The sequence below is a fragment of the Neomonachus schauinslandi genome, chromosome 2 (assembly GCF_002201575.2).
Source record: "Neomonachus schauinslandi chromosome 2, ASM220157v2, whole genome shotgun sequence".
NCBI lineage: Eukaryota > Metazoa > Chordata > Mammalia > Carnivora > Phocidae > Neomonachus > Neomonachus schauinslandi.
The window spans coordinates 75,815,344-75,835,620 of NC_058404.1; the positions used below are offsets into that span (position 1 = coordinate 75,815,344).

At 39.9% G+C, this 20,277-nt stretch overlaps 1 protein-coding gene across 1 annotated transcript in view; it reads right to left on the reverse strand.

The window, feature by feature from the left end:
• PRSS48 (serine protease 48) overlaps positions 1 to 17,545 on the reverse strand; it is a 56,887-nt gene extending 39,342 nt beyond the window's left edge. Inside the window, 1 exon segment of the mRNA XM_044913076.1 lies at positions 17,521 to 17,545. Coding sequence (XP_044769011.1) covers positions 17,521 to 17,545 — 25 coding nt within the window.
• Between the last annotated feature and the right edge of the window lie 2,732 nt (positions 17,546 to 20,277).

The window sequence follows — 20,277 nt, forward strand, 5'->3', positions numbered from 1 at the left end:
AAGAAGAGGAAATAAACCGGTCAGTTAGCTGACCAGTATTTCTTGCTGTCTCTTTCCCCTTTTTGTGTCAGTCTTTACCTGTTGTAATTTGTCCTTTGCCTTCCTAAGTCAGCAAATATTTATTAGATCTTTATCATGTACAAGGTATTGTGCCAAATGTGGCAGAATTTATAAGGAAGCATGGATTATGGGGGCTGCCTACCTTCAAGTTGTTGGCAATCTAGTTGGAGAGAAATAGAATAAGGAAATAACTCAGGATGTTTTTTGTTAATAATCGGTCTCCTGTTCATTAAAAAAAAGGGAGCAGGTGCTTCTGAAATCTGAATGAACTTGGATACAGCGCATAACCTAAGTGTGCTAAGCAAATGTTGGTTGCTATTTTTAAAACCATGATGAGGATGATGATGATGACAATGACACAGTTACTTAGACTCTTTAATTCCAGAGCTGTGCTTGGCACAGGAGGACATACTGGGTACAATAAAAATGAGTGGGATTAGAAGGCCTATAGAAATGGCCGGCGGGGGGGGGGGGGAATTATACTTCTAAAAATCAAGAATGGGATTATTAAAATCGAGAATTAATTTAACTTGAAACTTTCTAGAGACGAAAGCAGAAAAGAAAAAGGTTGAGCTGCATAGCTCACATCATCTGAAGCATACTAATAAGCATAATCAAACTCTCTAGTCAGGAGGTAACTTTTTCCTCCTTGGCAATAAATTCAGTGAGTTTGTTATCATATTATAAAAAGTGCAGGGGTTAATGTAACAAGAAGTTTTCTAGAGGACTGAGAAACATACCTTGGTTTTTATATTCTCTTAATACATGCTAATGCCATCATTCTGAGTCATGATTAAGGCATTTCTGTGAAGAACTAAATAAGTATTTATATTTCTTGTTATGTAACTTGAAACAAAAGTAGAATTTAGAGAAGATGCCTCTTTCCTCTTTCAAGTACCAGTTTTTCCAGCTGTGCTTTGGTGAGGTCTGTATTTTCTGGATACCCTTCAGACTGTCTTAACATTTTATTGACATTTTATTTTCTTGACTAAGTAACCAGCTTGTATTTCTGCCTCTATGAGAGCCTGTCTCAGCTTTGTTTGGTCAGGGGCTGCAGGGAGGCAGGTGAGGAGGACAATTTCAGAACCCAAGAAAAGTACCAAAGATTTCAACATATGCAGTCTCATCTCCCCTATTTAGAAGGGAATAGAAAGGTCTGCCCCTCCCCCACCCCAGACAGAAGCCCCAGACTTCCTCTCTCCCTGGACAGCAGAGGGTGCTTCAGGCCCCAGTTCCCCCTGGGTCTTGCAGCCGTACTTCTGAGGTCTGGTCCTTCAGTGCCTGGCCCTGGGTGAAATGGATAGAAAGCAAAGATTATTTCAGCCAGAATGCCCAGAAGTTAGATACTAGTGTATTAGGATACTAATGTGTATAATTAATAATGTAGATAAATTACAAACTCTGGAGAGAGAAGGACAGTTTAAAGTCTTTGTTATAATTCAGGTGGTTCTTGTAGTTTACAAAGAGAATAAACTTTTTTTGTGTAGAAATGTTACATTGATTTCTGAATAGTTTAGCATGTGATCAGTTACAGAAGCTTTACAGTATTTTACATTTGCAGAACATTTTCCTCCACACAGTGACTGTGAGGGTTTTCATTTCTATTTTATAGATGAGGAAACTGAGGACCTTGGAGGTTAAATGACTTAACTAGTTGTATTACTGTGCACTAGCAAAACTGGGAATTGCTTCTATTTCCTAGTCTACTATGGTAGTCCCCCTCCTTATCCCTGGGGGATATATTCTGAGACCCCCAGTGGAGGCCTGAAACCACAGATAGTACCAAACCCAAAGTATACTGTTTTTCCTATACATACATTCCTAGGATAAAGTTTAGTTTATAAGTTAGGTACAGTAGGAGATTACCCATAATGCCTAATAATAAATAGAACAATTATAACACTATGCTATAATAAAAGTTATGTGAATGTGGCCTCTCTCTCTCAAAATATCTTACTGTGGTGCTGGGAGATGATAAAATGCCTGTGTGATTAGGTAAAGTGAGGTGATTAAGGTAGGTGTTGTGACCCAGTGCGTTAGGCTAGTACAGACCTTCTGATGATACCTGCTGCTCGGGACCACGGTGGACCAGGGGTAACCGAAACTGGAAAGCGAAACTGCGGATAAGGGGGGACTACTGTAATAAGATTCAAATCCAGATCTCCCGACTTCTTGTCTAGTAGTCTTTCCCTCCATGCTACGGTAGCCTTCCAAGTCCAGGAGACATCATTCATTTATTCAGTAATCATTTTTTCATTGCCCATGCCAGACACTGTTCTAGAATAGGAGGAGTGACAACATAGAAAAAGCCTCTGTCCTCATGGAGCTTATACTCTAGTTTTAGATCATGAGAAATACTTTGGAGAAAAATAGAACAGGAAAGGAATTCTGTGGTGGGGTGGTCAGGGAAGACATCACTTAGGTAATTTCTGAGCAGGTATTGGAGGAAAGAGAGGCATTGAGCCAGTGGTTACCTGAGGGAAGAGGGGTTGAAGCACAAATGATAGCAGTTCAAAGCCCCCAAAGCAGGGGTGTATTTGGACATTTGAGAAACACTGAAGCTAGAGCAGAGTGAGTGAGGGGTGCCAGCGATAGGAAATGAGGTCAGACAGGGAATCAGCCAGACCGTGTAGGTCCTCATGGGCTACTGTGAGGACTTTGGCTTTTATTCTTGGTAAAATGGGAAGATTTTGGTCTAACTTAAAGTTTTAAATGGATCACAGTGACTACTAGGTTGAGAATGGTCAGGGGTAGAAGCAAGGAAACCAGTTAGAAAACTGTTACAATAATTTGGGCAGGAGGTAATGATGGCTTTGGACCAGAGCTGTGAGGGCAAAAGTGGTAAGAAGTGGTAGATTCTGGGGGTGCCTGGGTGGCTCAGCCAGTTAACCATCTGCCATCAGCTCAGGTCATGATCCCAGGGCCCTGGGATTGAGCCCCACATCAGACTCCCTCCTCAGCAGGGAGCCTGCTTCTCCCTCTCCTGCTCCCCCTGCTTGTGATCTCTCTCTCTGTCAAATACATTAAAAAAAATTTAATAAATAAATAAAATCTTAAAAAAAAAAAGTAGATTCTGGTTGCATTTTGAAGGTAGAGCTAATGAGACTTGCTGATAAATTGGATGTGGGTATGAGAGAAGAGTCCATAATGACCCAGATGTTTTTGGCCTAGGCCCCTGGAAGTATGGAATAACCACTTACTAAGATGGAGCACACTGTAAGAGGAGCAGGTCTTTGGGGGGTAGACAAGAAATTCATTTATGGGCATGTTAAGCTTAAGATGCTTGATAGATGTCCAACTGGAAATATCTAGTAGGCTGTTGAATCTATGAATGTGCACAGAGTCCGGAGGTTGCTACAAACTGAAGGGCTAGATTAGGGTGTCACCCACATGTCAAAGTGTTTAGAGCCATGAAATGAGATAAGGTCACCTAGGGAATAAGTAGAAATAGAGCCCACTGTGAGTTTTAAGGATTGACCACACCAAAGTTTAGATGAGATAAACAGGAACCAGTAAGAGACTTGAGAGGATAGCAGGAGTTAGGCAGAGAATGATAGTAGTCTTCTGGAAGCCAAGTGAAGAAAGTGTTTCAAGGAGGAGGACGTGATTGGCAGGCAAATGCTGCAGACAACGAAGAACTGACCATTGGATTTAGCATCATGGAATGGATTCTGTTGAAAGAGGTTATTAAGTGGACATGAGTGTCGGTTGACCCATGAACTGGACTTGGGCGTTCAGAGGCTCCTTACCCCCTCTTCTGTCCTTGGACTGTGGGTTCTGTTTGCCTTTCAGACTCTTAGAGGCTTTCCAAAGACATATCCTTGAGATAGTGATGTGGTATTGAGACCATCCAGACCATATATGTGACTAGCCCAGTTAAGGCCTCTACATAGTTTGAAGATTTGGCAAATGGGTATAGAGATCTACTTGTCTTGGGCAGCCACCAATTCCCTTCCTTATTAAACTTGCCACCTACCAATCTGAAGTGGCCTAATTCTTTGGTCTCTCCTTACCCTCTGTTTCACATTACACCTGGGAAGCTTCCAAGGTGGTTGCAAACCAACAGATTTGAGAGAGAAAGGGGAAGAATTGGAAACAGTAAATAAGGCAATTTTTTAAAGTGGTTTTACTGTTAAGAGAAATTGAGAAACTGGGACGCCTGGGTGGCTCAGTCGGTTAAGCATCTGCCTTCAGCTCGGGTCATGATCCCGGGGTCCTGGGATCAAGTCCTGCATCGGGCTTCCTGCTCAGTGGGAGGCCTGCTTTCTCCCTCTCCCTCTCCCGCTGCTTGTGTTCCCTCTCTTGCTGTGTCTTTCTCTGTCAAATAAATAAAAAAAAAAAATCTTAAAAAAAAAAAAAAGATGGGACAAATTATTTCATGTTTGTGTGCTAATGGAATTATCTAGAAGAGGGAGAAATTGATGCAGGAGAGAATGCGGGAGAATTGCTGCAGTGTCCTTGAGCAGACAGGAGGGGGACTGGACCTAATGCATCAGTTGGGACATGAGGATGCTTTCTTTTTTTTTTTTTTTTTTTTAAAGATTTTATTTATTTATTTGACAGAGAGAGACAGCGAGAGAGGGAACACAAGCAGGGGGAGTGGGAGAGGGAGAAGCAGGCTTCCCGCCGAGCAGAGAGCCCGATGTGGGGCTCGATCCCAGGACCCTGGGATCATGACCCGAGCCGAAGGCAGGCGCTTAACGACTGAGCCACCCAGGCGCCCCGAGGATGCTTTCATTGGCGCACAGACAGGTCTTTCGTACAGCAGGAAGAAAAGTAAATATGTGAATACAGATGCCAGTTGGTAGGAGATGTGGTAGAAGTTCTCTGCTGATTGTTTCCATTTCCTCAGTGGAACGGAAATCATCTATTGAGAGTGAAGATGGGAAGGGAAGTATTAAGGACTTAAGAAGGAGTGAGCTAGTCATGTACCAGTGCGGGAGATGAATGGACCAGAGAAATAATTGTCTGACTGCTGGACAGCAGAAAGTGTCCACTTGAATTTGAAGTGAAATTGGCAGAGTTGTGTTCATAGGCAGTGTTCAGCAACCTGGGTGGAGGCACAGAGAGGGCAGAGCTGTGGCTGACGTTCTCTGAAGTGGGTACGATGAGGGGGGTACAGGTAAGGGAGTGATTATAATGAGAAATCATGAAATTACGCTGGAAAGGAGGGAAGTAAGGAGTGAGGGGACTGTAGAGAGTAAAGCAAGGCAAAAATCAGTGGATCTAAATCCTAATGGGGTTGAAAATGATTGGAATTGGCATTCTTGCTCTCAGGAGTGCAGGAAAGATAGTTGCTGGGAAAGTGAGATGCTTGACGTTGAGGTCACAGAGAAGGTGCAGTTATTGGTGATAACAAGGCAGGGGAAGATCACTGAGGTAGCATCTGAGCTCAGGTGATAGATCATTTAGTCCTGATAATAGAGTACGATGGAGAGGCCCTGGATATAGGGGAGACTTAACAGGAGCACGCAGAGGCCTGTGGCTCTCCTTTTTTTTTTTCCACTTTTCTCTGAGTCTTTCAGAGTACGGATCTGAACACCAAGACCCCAGGCTGAAAGGCCACTGAAAGTTGAGGCTGGGAGGCATCCCTCAGTCGCTATCTTTGTTGCCTGATCCTCAGCTGGCGATTCAGCTAAACAAACTGCTGTTTTCTTCAGCCACAGTTTTCCATTTGGTTCACAAAACCATCATGGGAGACTTTGTGCTAGGTCTGGTGCACCTGTAACCAGAGCAGAATGCCCTTTTTCTCCAGTCTGGCAGGTGGAAAGAAATCTAGTGTTAATAGTTATTATTAAAATATTGCCAGGTCTGGCTCCCTCTTCTGCTGCATGCTAGGTATAATATATGGGTTTTTTTTCTTTACAATTATTAAAAAAATTTAAAGAGTAGAGAAGTGAAGATACGGAGTAAAATAGAAAGTTTCCCTCCTCACCCTCTTTACTTCTAGCACCTCTTGGGTTGTTTTTTGAGCATCATTCCAGATGTCTTTCCTTCTTTTTCTGCCTATGCATGTATATTTGTGTGGGTTCTGTATGCACATATCTGTGTGTGTGTGTGAATAAATCACAGAAAAAGTGGAAGTATTCTACATGCAACCTACCTTTCTCCCTCCAGTCCTTCCACACCAACGTATACTGAGCTGAAGACTTTCCTTTAGCTCAGCTACATAACATTACACAATACAGAAGTGTAGCATAGCTTTAAAATCATGTCCATGTTGATGGAAACTTAGTTTTTATTTTTTGCTGTTATAAATTATGCGGTAGAATATGCTAAAGAGGGGCGCCTGGGTGGCTCAGTCGTTGAGCGTCTGCCTTCGGCTCAGGTCATGATCCCGGGGTCCTGGGATAGAGCCCCGCATCGGGCTCCCTGCTCCGTGGGGAGCCTGCTTCTCCCTCTCCCACTCCCCCTGCTTGTGTTTCCTCTCTCGCTATGTCTCTCTCTGTCAAATAAATAAATAAAATCTTTAAAAAAAAAGAAAAAGAAAAAAAGAATATGCTAAAGAATATCTGTATTCGTGTGTACCTCTGCACTTGCTTTGATGTGAATTGCTCTTACATGGAAAATACCTAGTGTTTTAAGTCTGATCTCTGTTGCCAAATTGTCCCCCACAAAGACGGTACAAAGTTATAGTGATTGAGAGCATCCCTTTTCCCACCTCCTCATTCATACTCATTGTTTATTTCCTCAACTCCTCCACAGTAGCTCATCTGATAGGACTATTGGGAGAAAACGTTTTCACCAAACAATACTGTACTCATTTGGAGGGAATGACTGAAATTGGGGAATAAGAAAAATAAGATATTTCATTCTAATTCCTTATGCAGGGGATGGAATATTAATGCTTCTCCAAATTCTGAGATTGAGCTAAAACAGAGAGCGCCTTAACTAAATCCTTAAAGAGGAAAGTGATCAGAGGCAAGGCTATAGGGTAATGGAAGCTGTCATAATAAAAGAGCAGACTTGATTTCTCTTTTGTCCTTGAAAATGTTGTTTTCAAATCTTTTTTTTTTTTTTTACAGCAAGTTTATAAAGATTTTGAGTTCTCTGGTAAACCCTTATAAAATCATTGATTCCAGGTTTTATCTGAGTTTAATTCTGAGTTTGTGGTGACTAAATTGGAAAGAAATTTTATATGAAGTTTTATTTATTTATTCTATTTGATCAGGTTTTCAGAACTTGAAATTTTGGCCTTTTTTGGAAGGAGAGACCTATAATAATAGTTCATATTTAAGATGTAACAGTATAGATTTAGTACTGCTTATTCACTTTCTCATGTTTATTCTATATAGAATTTTATATTTATGATCTCTCTCCAGTTAAAAATTTTTTTTTTTTTAAGATTTTATTTATTTATTTGACAAAGAGAGACACAGCGAGAGAGGGAACACAAGCAGGGGGAGGGGGAGAGGGAGAAGCAGGCCCCCTGCCGAGCCCGGAGCCCGATGTGGGGCTCCATCCCAGGACCCTGGGGTCATGACCTGAGCCGAAGGCAGACGCTTAATGACTGAGCCACCCAGGCGTCCCCCTCCAGTTAAAAATCTTTTATTAGTGATGCCTTGATAACTGTCTGATAATTTTGTCAGACAGAGAAACATTTGAAAACAAGTTTTAGGTATGAAACTAGAAGAGCTAAGTAAAAGTCTTTTTCTTTTATTTAACTAAGAAAATATTTTTTTATTTTTTTAATTTAATTTTTATTTTTTTTTTTAAAGATTTTATTTATTTGAGAGGGAGAATGAGAGAGAGAGAGAGCACATGAGAGGGGGGAGGGTCAGAGGGAGAAGCAGACTCCCTGCTGAGCAGGGAACCCGATGTGGGACTCGATCCCGGGACTCCAGGATCATGACCTGAGCCGAAGGCAGTCGCTCAACCAACTGAGCCACCCAGGCGCCCAAGAAAATATTTTTAAATTTTATGGATATAATGAGTATATACCTAGGACAAAGTATCCGTACAGATTCTGAAAATAGGCGTGAGTATATGTATGTTTTGGGTAACCTTATTGTGAATTTGTACTTGTCAGCACAATACAATTACATACCCTTGAGTTCTTTATAGTTGGGCTTTCACGTAAGTACACATCTGTTTAAAACTCAAAACAATCTTGTAATACCCACTTAAATGTTTTTGAGGCTCACTTTATGTCTTTGAGGAGAAGATGATAGAAAAGTAACAGATGGTCAACAAGGATATTAATTGACAGGGAAGCAACTTAATTTAGTTACTTTAGTTCCTGAGTTAAGGTTATGTATATATCAGTATAAATTCACTTTAAGAAAGTCCTGGGACTATGTTTCCACTGAAGTCTTTTGCTTGTGATTTGTCTTGTTTTTTTGTTGTTGTTGTTTGTTTTTGTTTTTGTAAAGCCTGGTGGTGGATGGGGTGGGGAGAAAAAGGGAAGAAGAAGGAGATGGATTTGAACTCATGTTTATAGTTCCAAAGTCAGTGCTATTTCTTCTTCTCCAAGGGTCTGTTTTCTGTTGACCTTTATCACTGGAAGAAATTCTCAGTGCTCAAAGCAATTTTTTGTAATTTTAGATCTAAATATGCCACTGACTGGATTATGCATGTTTGAACATGTAAAAAGATTTTCTTGTTAAATTAAGTTTAATCTTATACTTAATGTTCCCCCCCCTGTTATATGGGGAGAATTTGAAGCAAAGATCAGAAATCAAATGACACTAATGCTTCCTAATGAAAGAAATCTCTATTCAGGGGCGCCTGGGTGGCTCAGTTGTTGAGCGTCTGCCTTCAGCTCAGGTCATGATCCCAGGGTCCTGGGATCAAGCCCCGCATCGGGCTCCCTGCTTGACGGGAAGCCTGCTTTTCCCTCTCCCACTCCCCCGCTTGTATTCCTGCTCTCGCTAACTCTCTCTCTGTCAAATAAATAAATAAAATCTTTAAAAAAAAAAAAATCTCTGTTCAGTGCTAATTAAAAATATATTGGCTGGACGTCTAGTCAGCTAGGCTTAATTCTCATCACTCAAGTCCTGGACATTATGGGAAAAACACTTTGTCCAATTCAGAAATAGCTAGATTTTTTCCATACCTCTTTTTTTAAAAGATTTTATTTTATTTATTTATTTGAGAGAGAGAATGAGAGAGAGCACAAGAGGTGGTGGCGTTAGAGGGAGAAGCAGACTCCTTACCGAGCAGGGAGCCCGATGCAGGACTTGATCCTGGGACTCGGGATCATGACCTGAGCTGAAGGCAGTTGCTTAACCAACTGAGCTACCCAGGCACCCTTTCCATACTTTATTAGGAAAAATTAAAAAATGAAATTAAGAAAATCATTTAGAACTATCTTACAGTTATAAAATATAAATTAAAGAAACATGGCAGTTTCTGATATGTCTGAAGGCAGGATGGTTGTTATGATCATACTTTAATATTTGCTTCCTGTTGCTTGGCTGCCATTGGGGAATTTAAGAATCATGTTTACAGCAGTCTCAGTACTGAACATAAGAAAATACTAACAATCATACTGTCTGTTTTTTCCGTAAATATCAGGTAACTTTAATGAGCTATAAGAAAATGATACCACTTTTACATAGCACCACATTAATTTCTTAGAAGTAAATAATCTAATATAATATAGTCACGTTATATGCAATATATCCAAGATTTGGCTCTGTTTTATTAAATCCATATAAAATGAATGCATCTGTTCATATAGGCATTACGGTTATAGAGTTGTACAATTAAAGCAGGTTGGAGGGGCTGGAGATAGCAGCAGGGAATTGATTCCAGATGGGCATAAGGCATCTTTTCAGGGTGATGGTAATGTTCTAAAATGATTGTGATGATGATTGCACAAATCTGCAAATTTACTAAAAATCGTTGAACTGTACACTGCGAACACGTATGTAAATAATATTTCAGTAAAGCTATTGATTTAAAAAAAAAAATGAAATGGGAAATATATGACCATAGCTGACCCCAGAAGATAAAGGAAATCTAAAAGAACAGTTATTATTGATGAAATAGAGAAAGTTGTTAACGAGCTACCCTCCCTTTTCTCTCCTTCAAGTTTACAAGGAAATTCAACCACACCTTTAAGAAACAGATGATCCCAGTGCTATTTTCAACTGTTTCAGAACGCAGAAAATGAAGAAAAGTTTCTGAATTCCTTTTTATGAAGGGAAAATAACACTGACATTGAAACAAGGAAAAGATATGTTTCCTAAAAGAAAACCAGAGCTTGGTTTTGGGTGTGAATATTGAAGCAAAAATCTTTGGAAGAAAAATTATAATGCAAATCACCTTTGAAAAGTAACACACACAACAGCAATTTAGTGCTGAATAGTTTGGGTTCTGGAGCTGGACTGGTTTGGAATCCCAGTACCATCACTTCCTAGCTCCGTGACCTTAGCAAAGTAACTGAACTTCTTCCTTTCCCATCAGTAAATAAGAGAACTTCCTTCATAGAGTTCATGTGACGGCCAAGTGAGTAAAGCACTTTATGTAAGTTCCTGGCAATAAATGTTAAATAGGGTAATAACTGCACAGTTTATAAAAAATTATAAATGTGTCAGCATTTGGTCATTTCTCTATTGTTGACCATTTGGACTTGCTATTGTAAAGGAGTGCAATAAATACCTTCATATGGGTATTTCCCTCACTTTTCTATTCCTGAAGATAGATGTTTAGAAGTAGAATTTTGAAGGAAAAGCTATAAACTTTAAAGTCCCAAATAGCTCTCCAGAAAGATCATACCCATTCCTACAGATGGTAGGTAAGAGGGTTTCTACACTACTCACACCAGAATTGAGCATCATCATCGAAAAAAATCTTAGGTAATTTGGTAAGCCCAAAATAGAATGTAATCACTTTATAGCCTTCAAATATTGAGAGCATAGAACAAAACCTTAATTCAAAATGTTATCACAAAGCACCTGAAACTCTGAGAAATAAAATATTGTCAGTGCTCCTTAGATGAATACCTGGAATTGGGGTTTCCTTTTCACATTCAAATTTTGCATGATGTTAGGATATTTGCCTCTTGTTACTTTGCTCCAAGCTACTTAATCTGATGGAGAAATTTTCCTAAAAAGATCAGTTAAAAAATAATCTACTGGGGCGCCTGGGTGCTTCAGTTGGTTAAGCGTCTGCCTTAGGCTCAGGTCATGATCTTGGGTTCCTGGGACCCAGCCCCGCCTCAGGCTCCCTGCTCAGCAGGGAGTCTGCTTCTCCTTCTCCTCTCCCCCCACTCACGCTCACTCATATGAGCACATGCTCTCTCACTCTCTCAAATAAATAAAATCTTAAAAAAAAAAAAATCAACCCAAAACAAATGTCACTAGGGAAAAACTGTTTGCAGCCCTTTTATTCTTTGTCTTCAGGATGGTTGTAAAGTCATATATCTTTCCAGTCCTTCTCTTTATTGTTCCTTCTCTGGTTAAATTCATCCCAGTTTTTAAATTCTTTGGGAAGTGAGAATGGGTCAAGTCCCAGTGAAAGACTCATAAGCCAGATTGGGCCAATGCAAATCCATTCAATTGAATTTGAACTTAGATGACTTTTCAGCTGGAGCAAACTGGGAACTTTTATGATCTTTTACAGGGAATGGGTCTGCCTCAGGAACATCTTAAAAGGCTCTGGGTACAGTCACCACTAAAAGCTGGGAAGGTGGAAATAACCCATCTGTGTCTTAGATTTGTTCTCCTGTGAAGACTTGACACTGCTAAGGCAGGATTCCCTTTTCCTGTATTAAAGCATTCACCTGAAATCTTACCAAATAGCGATATCCCCTTACTTTTCCCCTAAAAAACAAATTAATAGGGGACTGTGTCTTGTTACAGTACTTATTCAAGACTTGAACAAATTAATATTAATATACTAATGAGTTTAAAGACTAAGTCAGAAAGGTCAGTAGTGATAAAACTGCTTAGCAGTTTATTCTTTTTTTTAAGAAAATATTTTATTTGAGGCAGAGAGGGCAGAGCAAGAGAGAGAGAGCACGCATGTGCACACATGGAAGGGGCAGAGGGAGAAGCAGACTCCCCACTGAGCAGGGAGCCCGATGTGGGACTCGATCCCAGGACCCTGAGATCATGACCCGAGCAAAGACAGATGCCTAACCAACTGAGCCACCCAGGCACCCTGCAATTTAATTATTCTTATATACACTTGGATTCTATACAGTAGAGATTGCTCCCATTTAACCCGTCAGTTTTGCTATGGCTATGTTTTAGAGACAGCCGTACCTATTGACACTTGGTTAACATTTCAGATGAACATTGGAGACACTTTTTCTGTACAGATTAATTATTTTAAATTGCCTGGCAAAATTGAGAGGCTACCACAGTTCTGATGTCCATTTGCATCTTATACTTTCCCAGAATGTACATTTCACTTGACATGTCTATCTTATGGTCTCTGACTATAACATGGTGTTGTCAAGCCCTTTAAAAAAGCATTGGGTTTATGTTTAAATCTCATTTTTAATCTTTTTTTTTTTAAAGATAATTCTGAGAAAAAGCCATTCCTGTGATCCTCAGATGTCGAAAGAAACAATATAGAATCAGATATTAGCATCTTCCTTTCCTGATTTTGTTGCAGCTTCTGTTTTCCTTAGGCTATCTTGAATGCTGAGCTTTCCTTCTACATGCTGTCAGGGTTTTGACCCAATTTCTCTAAAATCTAAAGGGGCAGTTCCCCCAAACTCATGTATTAGCGTGTCTTTGAACTAAAGAAAACCCTTCAGCAGTTTCGTTTTTCAGAGATGTGAAAAGACTCTGTGGCGGCGTCACGTTTAAGATGTGTGTGTCTGGTTTACTCTAGACCCTTAGAGGTCAAATCAGCTTTTGTTTCCTAGTTATTAAGTTCAGGAGCCAAAAGCTATTTCACTAACCCACAAAAATCACTTAGCCTCCCTACCAATCAATGCCTGCTACTGCTTTAAAGAAGTGTATGTAACACCTTGGAAATTCAGCTCCAAAATGAGTCTTGAAAATCCGTTGAGTTTTTCACTCCTTGAAGAGGACATACCTGGAGATGTACTCCCTGTTTGGTTCTTGCTCTAGCAAGGATTGGAAAATCTCTCTGTTTATGGTTTGTCTCCTTTTCAGCAGCTGTTCTCAAACCATATCAGTCTTCCCTGAGCTTAATATCAACGAAAAGCAATTTTCCTCAGTGCTCAGTAAAAGAATAACAATAATTTTTTTTTTTTTTAAAGATTTTATTTATTTGACAGAGACACAGCAAGGGAGGGAACACAAGCAGGGGGGAGTGGGAGAGGGAGAAGCCGGCTTCCCGTGGAGCAGGGAGTCCGATGTGGGGCTTGATCCCAGGACCCTGGGATCATGACCTGAGTCGAAGGCAGACGCTAATCTACTGAGCCACCCAGGCGCCCCACAAATGAAGAATTTTTGAATGTTCAGCTTTTCTCCAGCAGTTGTCCTGCACTGATTTAGGGAATAACCTTGGAAACATACGGGACAGATCTGATGTCTCATGCTTTGTTTCAGTCTTTCAAAATAATAACACTAATGATTGCCTTTTGTTCTTCTCTTGTCCTTTTATGACTTAATTTCTGCCAGTAGGCAACATCATATGAATGCCTAAGACAGTTGAGAACTTCCTGTTGTCAGTAACATCCTTACTAGAGACAGGAATCACTTTATTTACCGCCGTGTTTGTTTTGAGTGTATGTGACATCAGTTTATACAGTTTGGCTCCCACATCGTAATGGTATTCATGGAGGGAAATAGAAGCGAAACATTGCTTTTTCCCTTTCTCCAATTTATTTTTTCCTTTTATAGTATAAAGTCTCACCTTTTTATTTACTATTTATTATATTTTTTAATTTGATCATAACAGTATGCTCTCAATTTAAATATACAATGGTTTTTCTTATATTTGGACACAGATTACTCAGGAAATACACAAATTCTTGATTGCATGTTAATTTGCTCTTAATTGATTAGCATCGTAAAGATTAAGGAGAGATAACGAGGGAGAGTTCTTTCTACAATGCTGTCTGTTTCTAGGGAAATGGAAGAGAAGTTTGGGGGTACTCTGTTCTCACTGAATCTTTTTATTGTTTGTCTAATTGTCAGGAGTATTCCTAGAATTGTCAGTGTGTCTGTTACTTGGAATTATTATTGGGAAACTTTTTCTGCTTATTCTGTTTCCCCCCTTGATTCTACAGCTTTGTTAGTTGTACTGTCAATGCCACATCTATGTTCAGCTTCTTATCTGTACACGGGAGACTTTCTTACAGCTTTTTATCGAAAGATCATTTATCTTTTTTATTTCCCACATATCGTATTTAGGGATTAAGAATCTTACAGTCCTAGTTAAATGCAACCCGCTTTATTATTGAAGACCTCATACCGGAGGCTTTGTCTTAGAATATTGGCATTAATTTCCCAATCAGCTGTCACCCAAGGACATTAAGAACCATGTAAAGTCATATAAAATCTATCCTTCTAAATACACAGTCTCCTTTATATTCCATTGCACTTTTTCCTTTTAACAAACAAAATTCTGACTTGTTAATGGAAATGTGATGTTTTCACTTTCTTTCACTGTTTATTTAAAAAGCACATCAAGAATGTGCTATGTGAAAAGCCAGTCTTGAATGTGGGATTGGAGTCAAACCAGCTGAGTTCCAGTCCCAGATCTGCCCTTGTTGGTTGTTCTTATGACCCTGGACCAGTTACTTAACCTTGGGGAACTTCAGTCTCCACATTTTATTTTATTTTATTATTTTATTTTATTTATTTATTTGACAGAGAGACAGGAGAGGGAGAACACCAGCAGGGGGAGTGGGAGAGAAAGAAGCAGGCCTCCCGCTGAGCAGGGAGCCTGATGTGTGGCTCGATCCCAGGATCCTGGGATCATGACCTGAGCCGAAGGCAGACGCCTAACGACTGAGCCACCCAGGCGCCCCAGTCTCCACACTTTAAAATGGGAATAATTGCAGGGCTGTGACAGTTAGTTGATGCACATGGTACAGAGAATGGAAATGCAGCTCTGATTATTACCATTACTTTTCAGTTTGGCATAGATCAGGTTGGCAGGCCAGTATGTGAAATTCAGAAATATTTTTTCTTTTTTCTTTTTTTAAAAGATTTATTTATTTGGTGGGAGGAGAGGGGGCATGGGGCAGAGGAAGAGAATGAGAATCTCAAGCAGACTCCCCGCTGAGTGCGGAGCCCGCCACAGGGCTTGATTTCACCACCCTGAGATCATGACCTGAGCCGAAACCAAGAGTCAGATGCTTAACTGAGCGAGCCACCCAGGTGCCCCTCATTTAGAATATTTTAAACATTCTCTTCTGTTCTCTAAATTGTTTCTTTTTGTTCCAGAATTGATCATTCATCTTGATCTTTCCCTTTTATACCATTGATTTTTCCTTAGATGCTTTGCTTAGCATTGGTTGTAGGTACATGTTTATGAATAAAAGGCTAAATTGGCTGATATACATGGTGGTTTTATTTCTCCAGAAATGCTTTCCTCTGAATGACATAACTGACTGTGTCAGTGGTGTATTAATGGGTTATACTATTGGTGGGTTTTCCTGTAAGGGAGTTGGAAGACAAGCTCAGACCCTCAAAATTGCCAAGTTAAGGAAGTTGTTATTCTAAGGGTGAGATGTATCTAGAAATGGAGTGGTTTACTCTATTTTACCTGTAGGACCTGTCTTTTCTCTCTGTCTCCCAACAATTTCTGGGTCTGAAGTTAATTTAAATCCTAAATTACCTAAACTGTACTCTTTTTCCTCTCAAGTCCCTGGTCCCCACTGGGATTCTCCCTAGGCAGATCACTAACTTTATATGAGTAGCAGTTTTTTGCCTTTAGCTCAAAAGGAAAGCCTTGCCTGGCTTCTAGGTGTAATTGGTTGTGGAACGGGCTGAACAGTGCTGAGGAGCTGGATCTGGCCATCTGAATATAGCTCTAATTAACTATCTTCATGGATGTCCAAGGGGCCAGTTTTTATTCTTTGACCCAGAAGGAGCTTGCTAGAGAGAACTCATGTTTAATCTCTGATGTCTTTGACCTTGGTTTCAAATTTTTTAGGATGTCTGATTCATTGGATCACTCTCATTCTTGTTTTGTTTTAGTGTTGTTACGGTTCTATTCATGTTTTTGTTTTTTATTTTATTGTCTTTCAATTTATAGGGAGAGGAGGTGGATGTAACCACTCAGTCACCTTAAATGAGTCAAGTAAATATTTCCATATAATTTTTCACTTTAAAGCCTCAAACCTGTCTCCATACTCTTTGAACTCATCAATGTTAATAGCATAAGATTATTGATAGTACTAGGTAGTGAATGTTATCCTAAACATGATATATTCCTACCCATTGTCTCATCTTGCTTTACTAACCACAGTTATTGGGAACATATACTACGCACCATATCATTACTCACTCTTCTTCCCTCAACACATATTGCCCATTGCTAATCCTGTCTGTTTCTACTCGACCCTCCCACTTTCATTTCCTCCTACGCTTTCCTTAGATCAAGCTTTCCACCTGGTTTATACCGTTAGTGGTCTTTCAACCTCCAGCCCTCCACCCCAGTCCATTCCACCAGGCTACCCTTTCTCCATTGCCTGCAGAAAAGTACAAATGCTAACGTATAACATTCATGAATTTCTCCAAATGATCCTGAATTAATGTTGTAATATCATCTCCCAGTATATTTTCCTTACACTCTGGGATCTATCTACAACCTGATTACTCAGTACTATCCCTCAGTTCTTTGTGCTTTCACTACTATTGTGTAGTATGTAGCTTTCCTAAACTCAGATGCCTTTCTTCCCATATTTACTTCTCAAATTTTGCCAACTTAAAGTTATGCTCAAATCAAATACTATCTATTCTGGCAAGCCTTGAAGATTTCTTAGTCACAACTAAACCTTCCCTTATAATCCTATATTTTAGTAGTAGCTCCTGGGCATTCATTTATTTGATATTCACCATTTGATGATTCACTAGAAACCCTGTAAGTTCAAGTAATTTTCATGTCAGCTGATGTTGGAATTTTTTATTCCTGCTGTAAGGCTAGTACACCAGTCCCAGTGGTTGATAAAACTGTAATGAAAGTTGAAAATGCAGTTAATGCATGCTATACGGATATGCACAGGAAATACATGGATTTGGGTGAAATTGTTATTTGAGAGAGGTCTGGGGAATTTGTGCAAATATTTTTATTAAAGATTTTGTGGATTCTTACAATTCTCATGGCACATCAAAGGTTCTTCTGCATTTTTTGTACTAATAGTATGCATTAGAAATTGTTTGCTCTTTTGTCTCAACATAGATTGTAAGTTTGTTGAATGTAGCTTTTGTTGTGTTCTAGGAGTATTCCACAGTCTCTTACCCTTCAAGACAGTCAGCATTGTCTTTGATTCTTTTTTCTCTGGGCCAGAGTTGGGTAGATTAGAGAGGTCTATACCTGAGCACACTGAGCCAGAGGGTGTCTAAGGTTGATCTCACTCACCTGCATCTGCAGGTGTTTCATTCATGGCACCGTGGGAAGAAAGCATACAACGCCTTACTCAGGTTTCTGATAAAGTAGAATTGGATCTGTACTTCATCTCCGCATTACTGGAAGTATCCGCTGTTTCTCAGACCTATTTTTTTAATTGCTTGTGGTGCATGGGTTAACCCAGGAATGATGCAAACAAACATATTTCAAATGTGTCAGTGAGTCTGGGTGTGGAGTAGTGTGGAAATCTTGGATAGTGGATGACAGGCAAACCCACAATATCTGAAAGTCTGATTTGCATAAATGACACGAGCTGCCCCAGAGCCAGTTTCTGGTATGTGGCTAATACTTCTTCCTTCTCACTGCCCAGTGTTTGTATGTTTTAACTATCATTATTAAGAGTGGATTTTGTGTTGCAACTAATAGATGGCTAATTGTATTTGAAAAGAAAATCACCAATACCCAGATTGGTGTCGTATAAACATTTAATAATTATTTTAGGTCATTTTATTCTTTTCTAAAAATTTCACTCTGCAAGTACAGGAATTAACAACAAGCAATATTCTCATAATCTGTTTAATTTTATAATGAATTGTCCCTGTCATCATGTACCTATATCCATACTCTGTTGAACCCATAGATTAAATGTTAGTAGTAAAAGATTATTGATGGCACTAGGTAGTGAATTGGAGATATTTTCCCGGTGCAGGTATCTTGTCATAAGACACCCAAGGCAAAATCTTCTGTATTCTTAGGAATTTATGAGAGGGTGTTTGTTTTGTGAAGCTGAAGAAAACCTCAGAGACAGTGGGAAGGAATTTCTGAGGCCCTGGGTTCAGTCTCTAAACAACACACCATCTGATACTGAAATATAAGTGTGGCTTTTGGTGAACAGCATTTCTACACTTTTATCCTTGTAGTTTATCAAACAAGTGGGACCTCCAGCCTTCTGATAGAGTGGGAAGGGCAGGGACTTTGGGATTCCTCAGATCCAGGTTTGAAAATTCGTACTCCCTTTTTATTTAATTAGCTTCTCTGAGACTTTGCTTTCTCATCAGTAAAGTGGAAAAGACTCGCATCTTGGGAATTCCATGAAGAGTAAATGAGACTATATTAGAATGCCTCTAACATAGTGAAGACTCAGTGAATAATCGCTGTCATCGTTGTCGTTATGCTGATCACCAGTTCTGAATTTATCTCAACTGTGTTTTGTGACCTGGGAGCCACAGAAGGTGAATCCCTTGTGTAGCTTCCTGTGCTTCTTTGTAATAATTGCATTGCTTTTTCCTCCCCTTAAACGGTGCATTTTTCATTACACAAATAGAGTGTTTTGTGAATGCTGCAACTCTGAAGCCGCACTTCAAAATGCTTTCATTTGAAGCGTTTGCATGGTAATGCACAATCTGTCTTCTCCATGAATTAATAACAACTGCTTCCTCGCACCCCCAAAAGAAACACCAGATGATACAAAGGCTTTTGTAGCTCAGCTGATTCCCAGTTTGCAGAGGTGTTGGAGAGGACTCATACCAGTATACTCAACGATAGATACTTAGGTTGTACCTACTGTGTGTAAGGTGCTCTGCCTGCCATTACAAGGCATATAAAGGCCCTGTCTTGAAGGAACTTATAAAGTGGAAACAATAAGACATCGATGAAGAGGGGTGCCTGGGTGGCTCAGTCGTTAAGCGCCTGCCTTCAGCTTGGGTCATGATCCCGGAGTCCTGGGATCGAGCCCCCTCATCGGGCTCCCTGCTCGGTGGGAAGCCTGCTTCTCCCTCTCCCTCTCCCACTCCCCTTACTTGTGTTCCCTCTCTCGCTGTGTCTCTCTCTGTCAAATAAATAAAATCTTAAAAAAAAAAAAAAGACATCGATAAAGAGAATTAGAAGGTGATTCAACATGTGGTAAGTGCTGATGGGTGCTAGGCACTGTGTGGTGGGGGTGGGGAAGCGTTATTTCTGCCCGTGGGGAATCAAGTAAGGCTTCAAAGCTGAGATGGCAGATGTCTCTCAGGTCTCCTCTTAAAGATCCTGTGTGTCTTTAGAATTGTGAAAAATCAGAACTGAACACTTACTTCAGAGGCATTCTGTACAGTTGAAGAATAGAATGAGACAGTTGGGCATTCTCTTCACTTGTGTCCCAGTAGCCTTTTGAAGGTGGTTGTGCGGATGGAATTTTGTTAATAAAGTGGAGAGGAAGGAGACGGGTGGGCTTGAATTTGTAAGAAGCAATGTGGTGGTGTGCAAGGAATACATTCTCTATCCCTAGTTAAGGTAATGTGGCAAGGCCAGATAAGGCTTTACCTTTACTTGATTTTAGATTAGAGACCAAGACTGCCCCACTGTGGATAAAAATCTGTTTGAGGACTCAGATCAGAAAAGTCCTTATCTGTATAGGAAAGATTTGCACACCCTAATCTTAGAGTGAGGTATATGGTAATTGGAATAAGGCGATCTCCCCCCTCCTCCTTTTTTTCTGCTTCTCTGCAGATGAAGGAGTCTCTTGGTTAGAGTGGTGTCTGATATTTGCTCATTTCGCAGAGACAAGTGTAAAAAGGTAAAACTTTGTTGTAACGTCTGCAAATTAATCAAAACTAAAGGAATAGGAGACCGTAAGAATGGGCGTTTGCCCTTTAAAGAAAAAAAAATCATCCTTATTTTTACCCTAACAGCTGAAAAAGCAACCTGTGGTTAGAGATGTTATCTATCCTTTGACACCTGAAATAACAATTAAATAACAATTTTAATCCTTGTTTTCTGGATTCTTTTTTT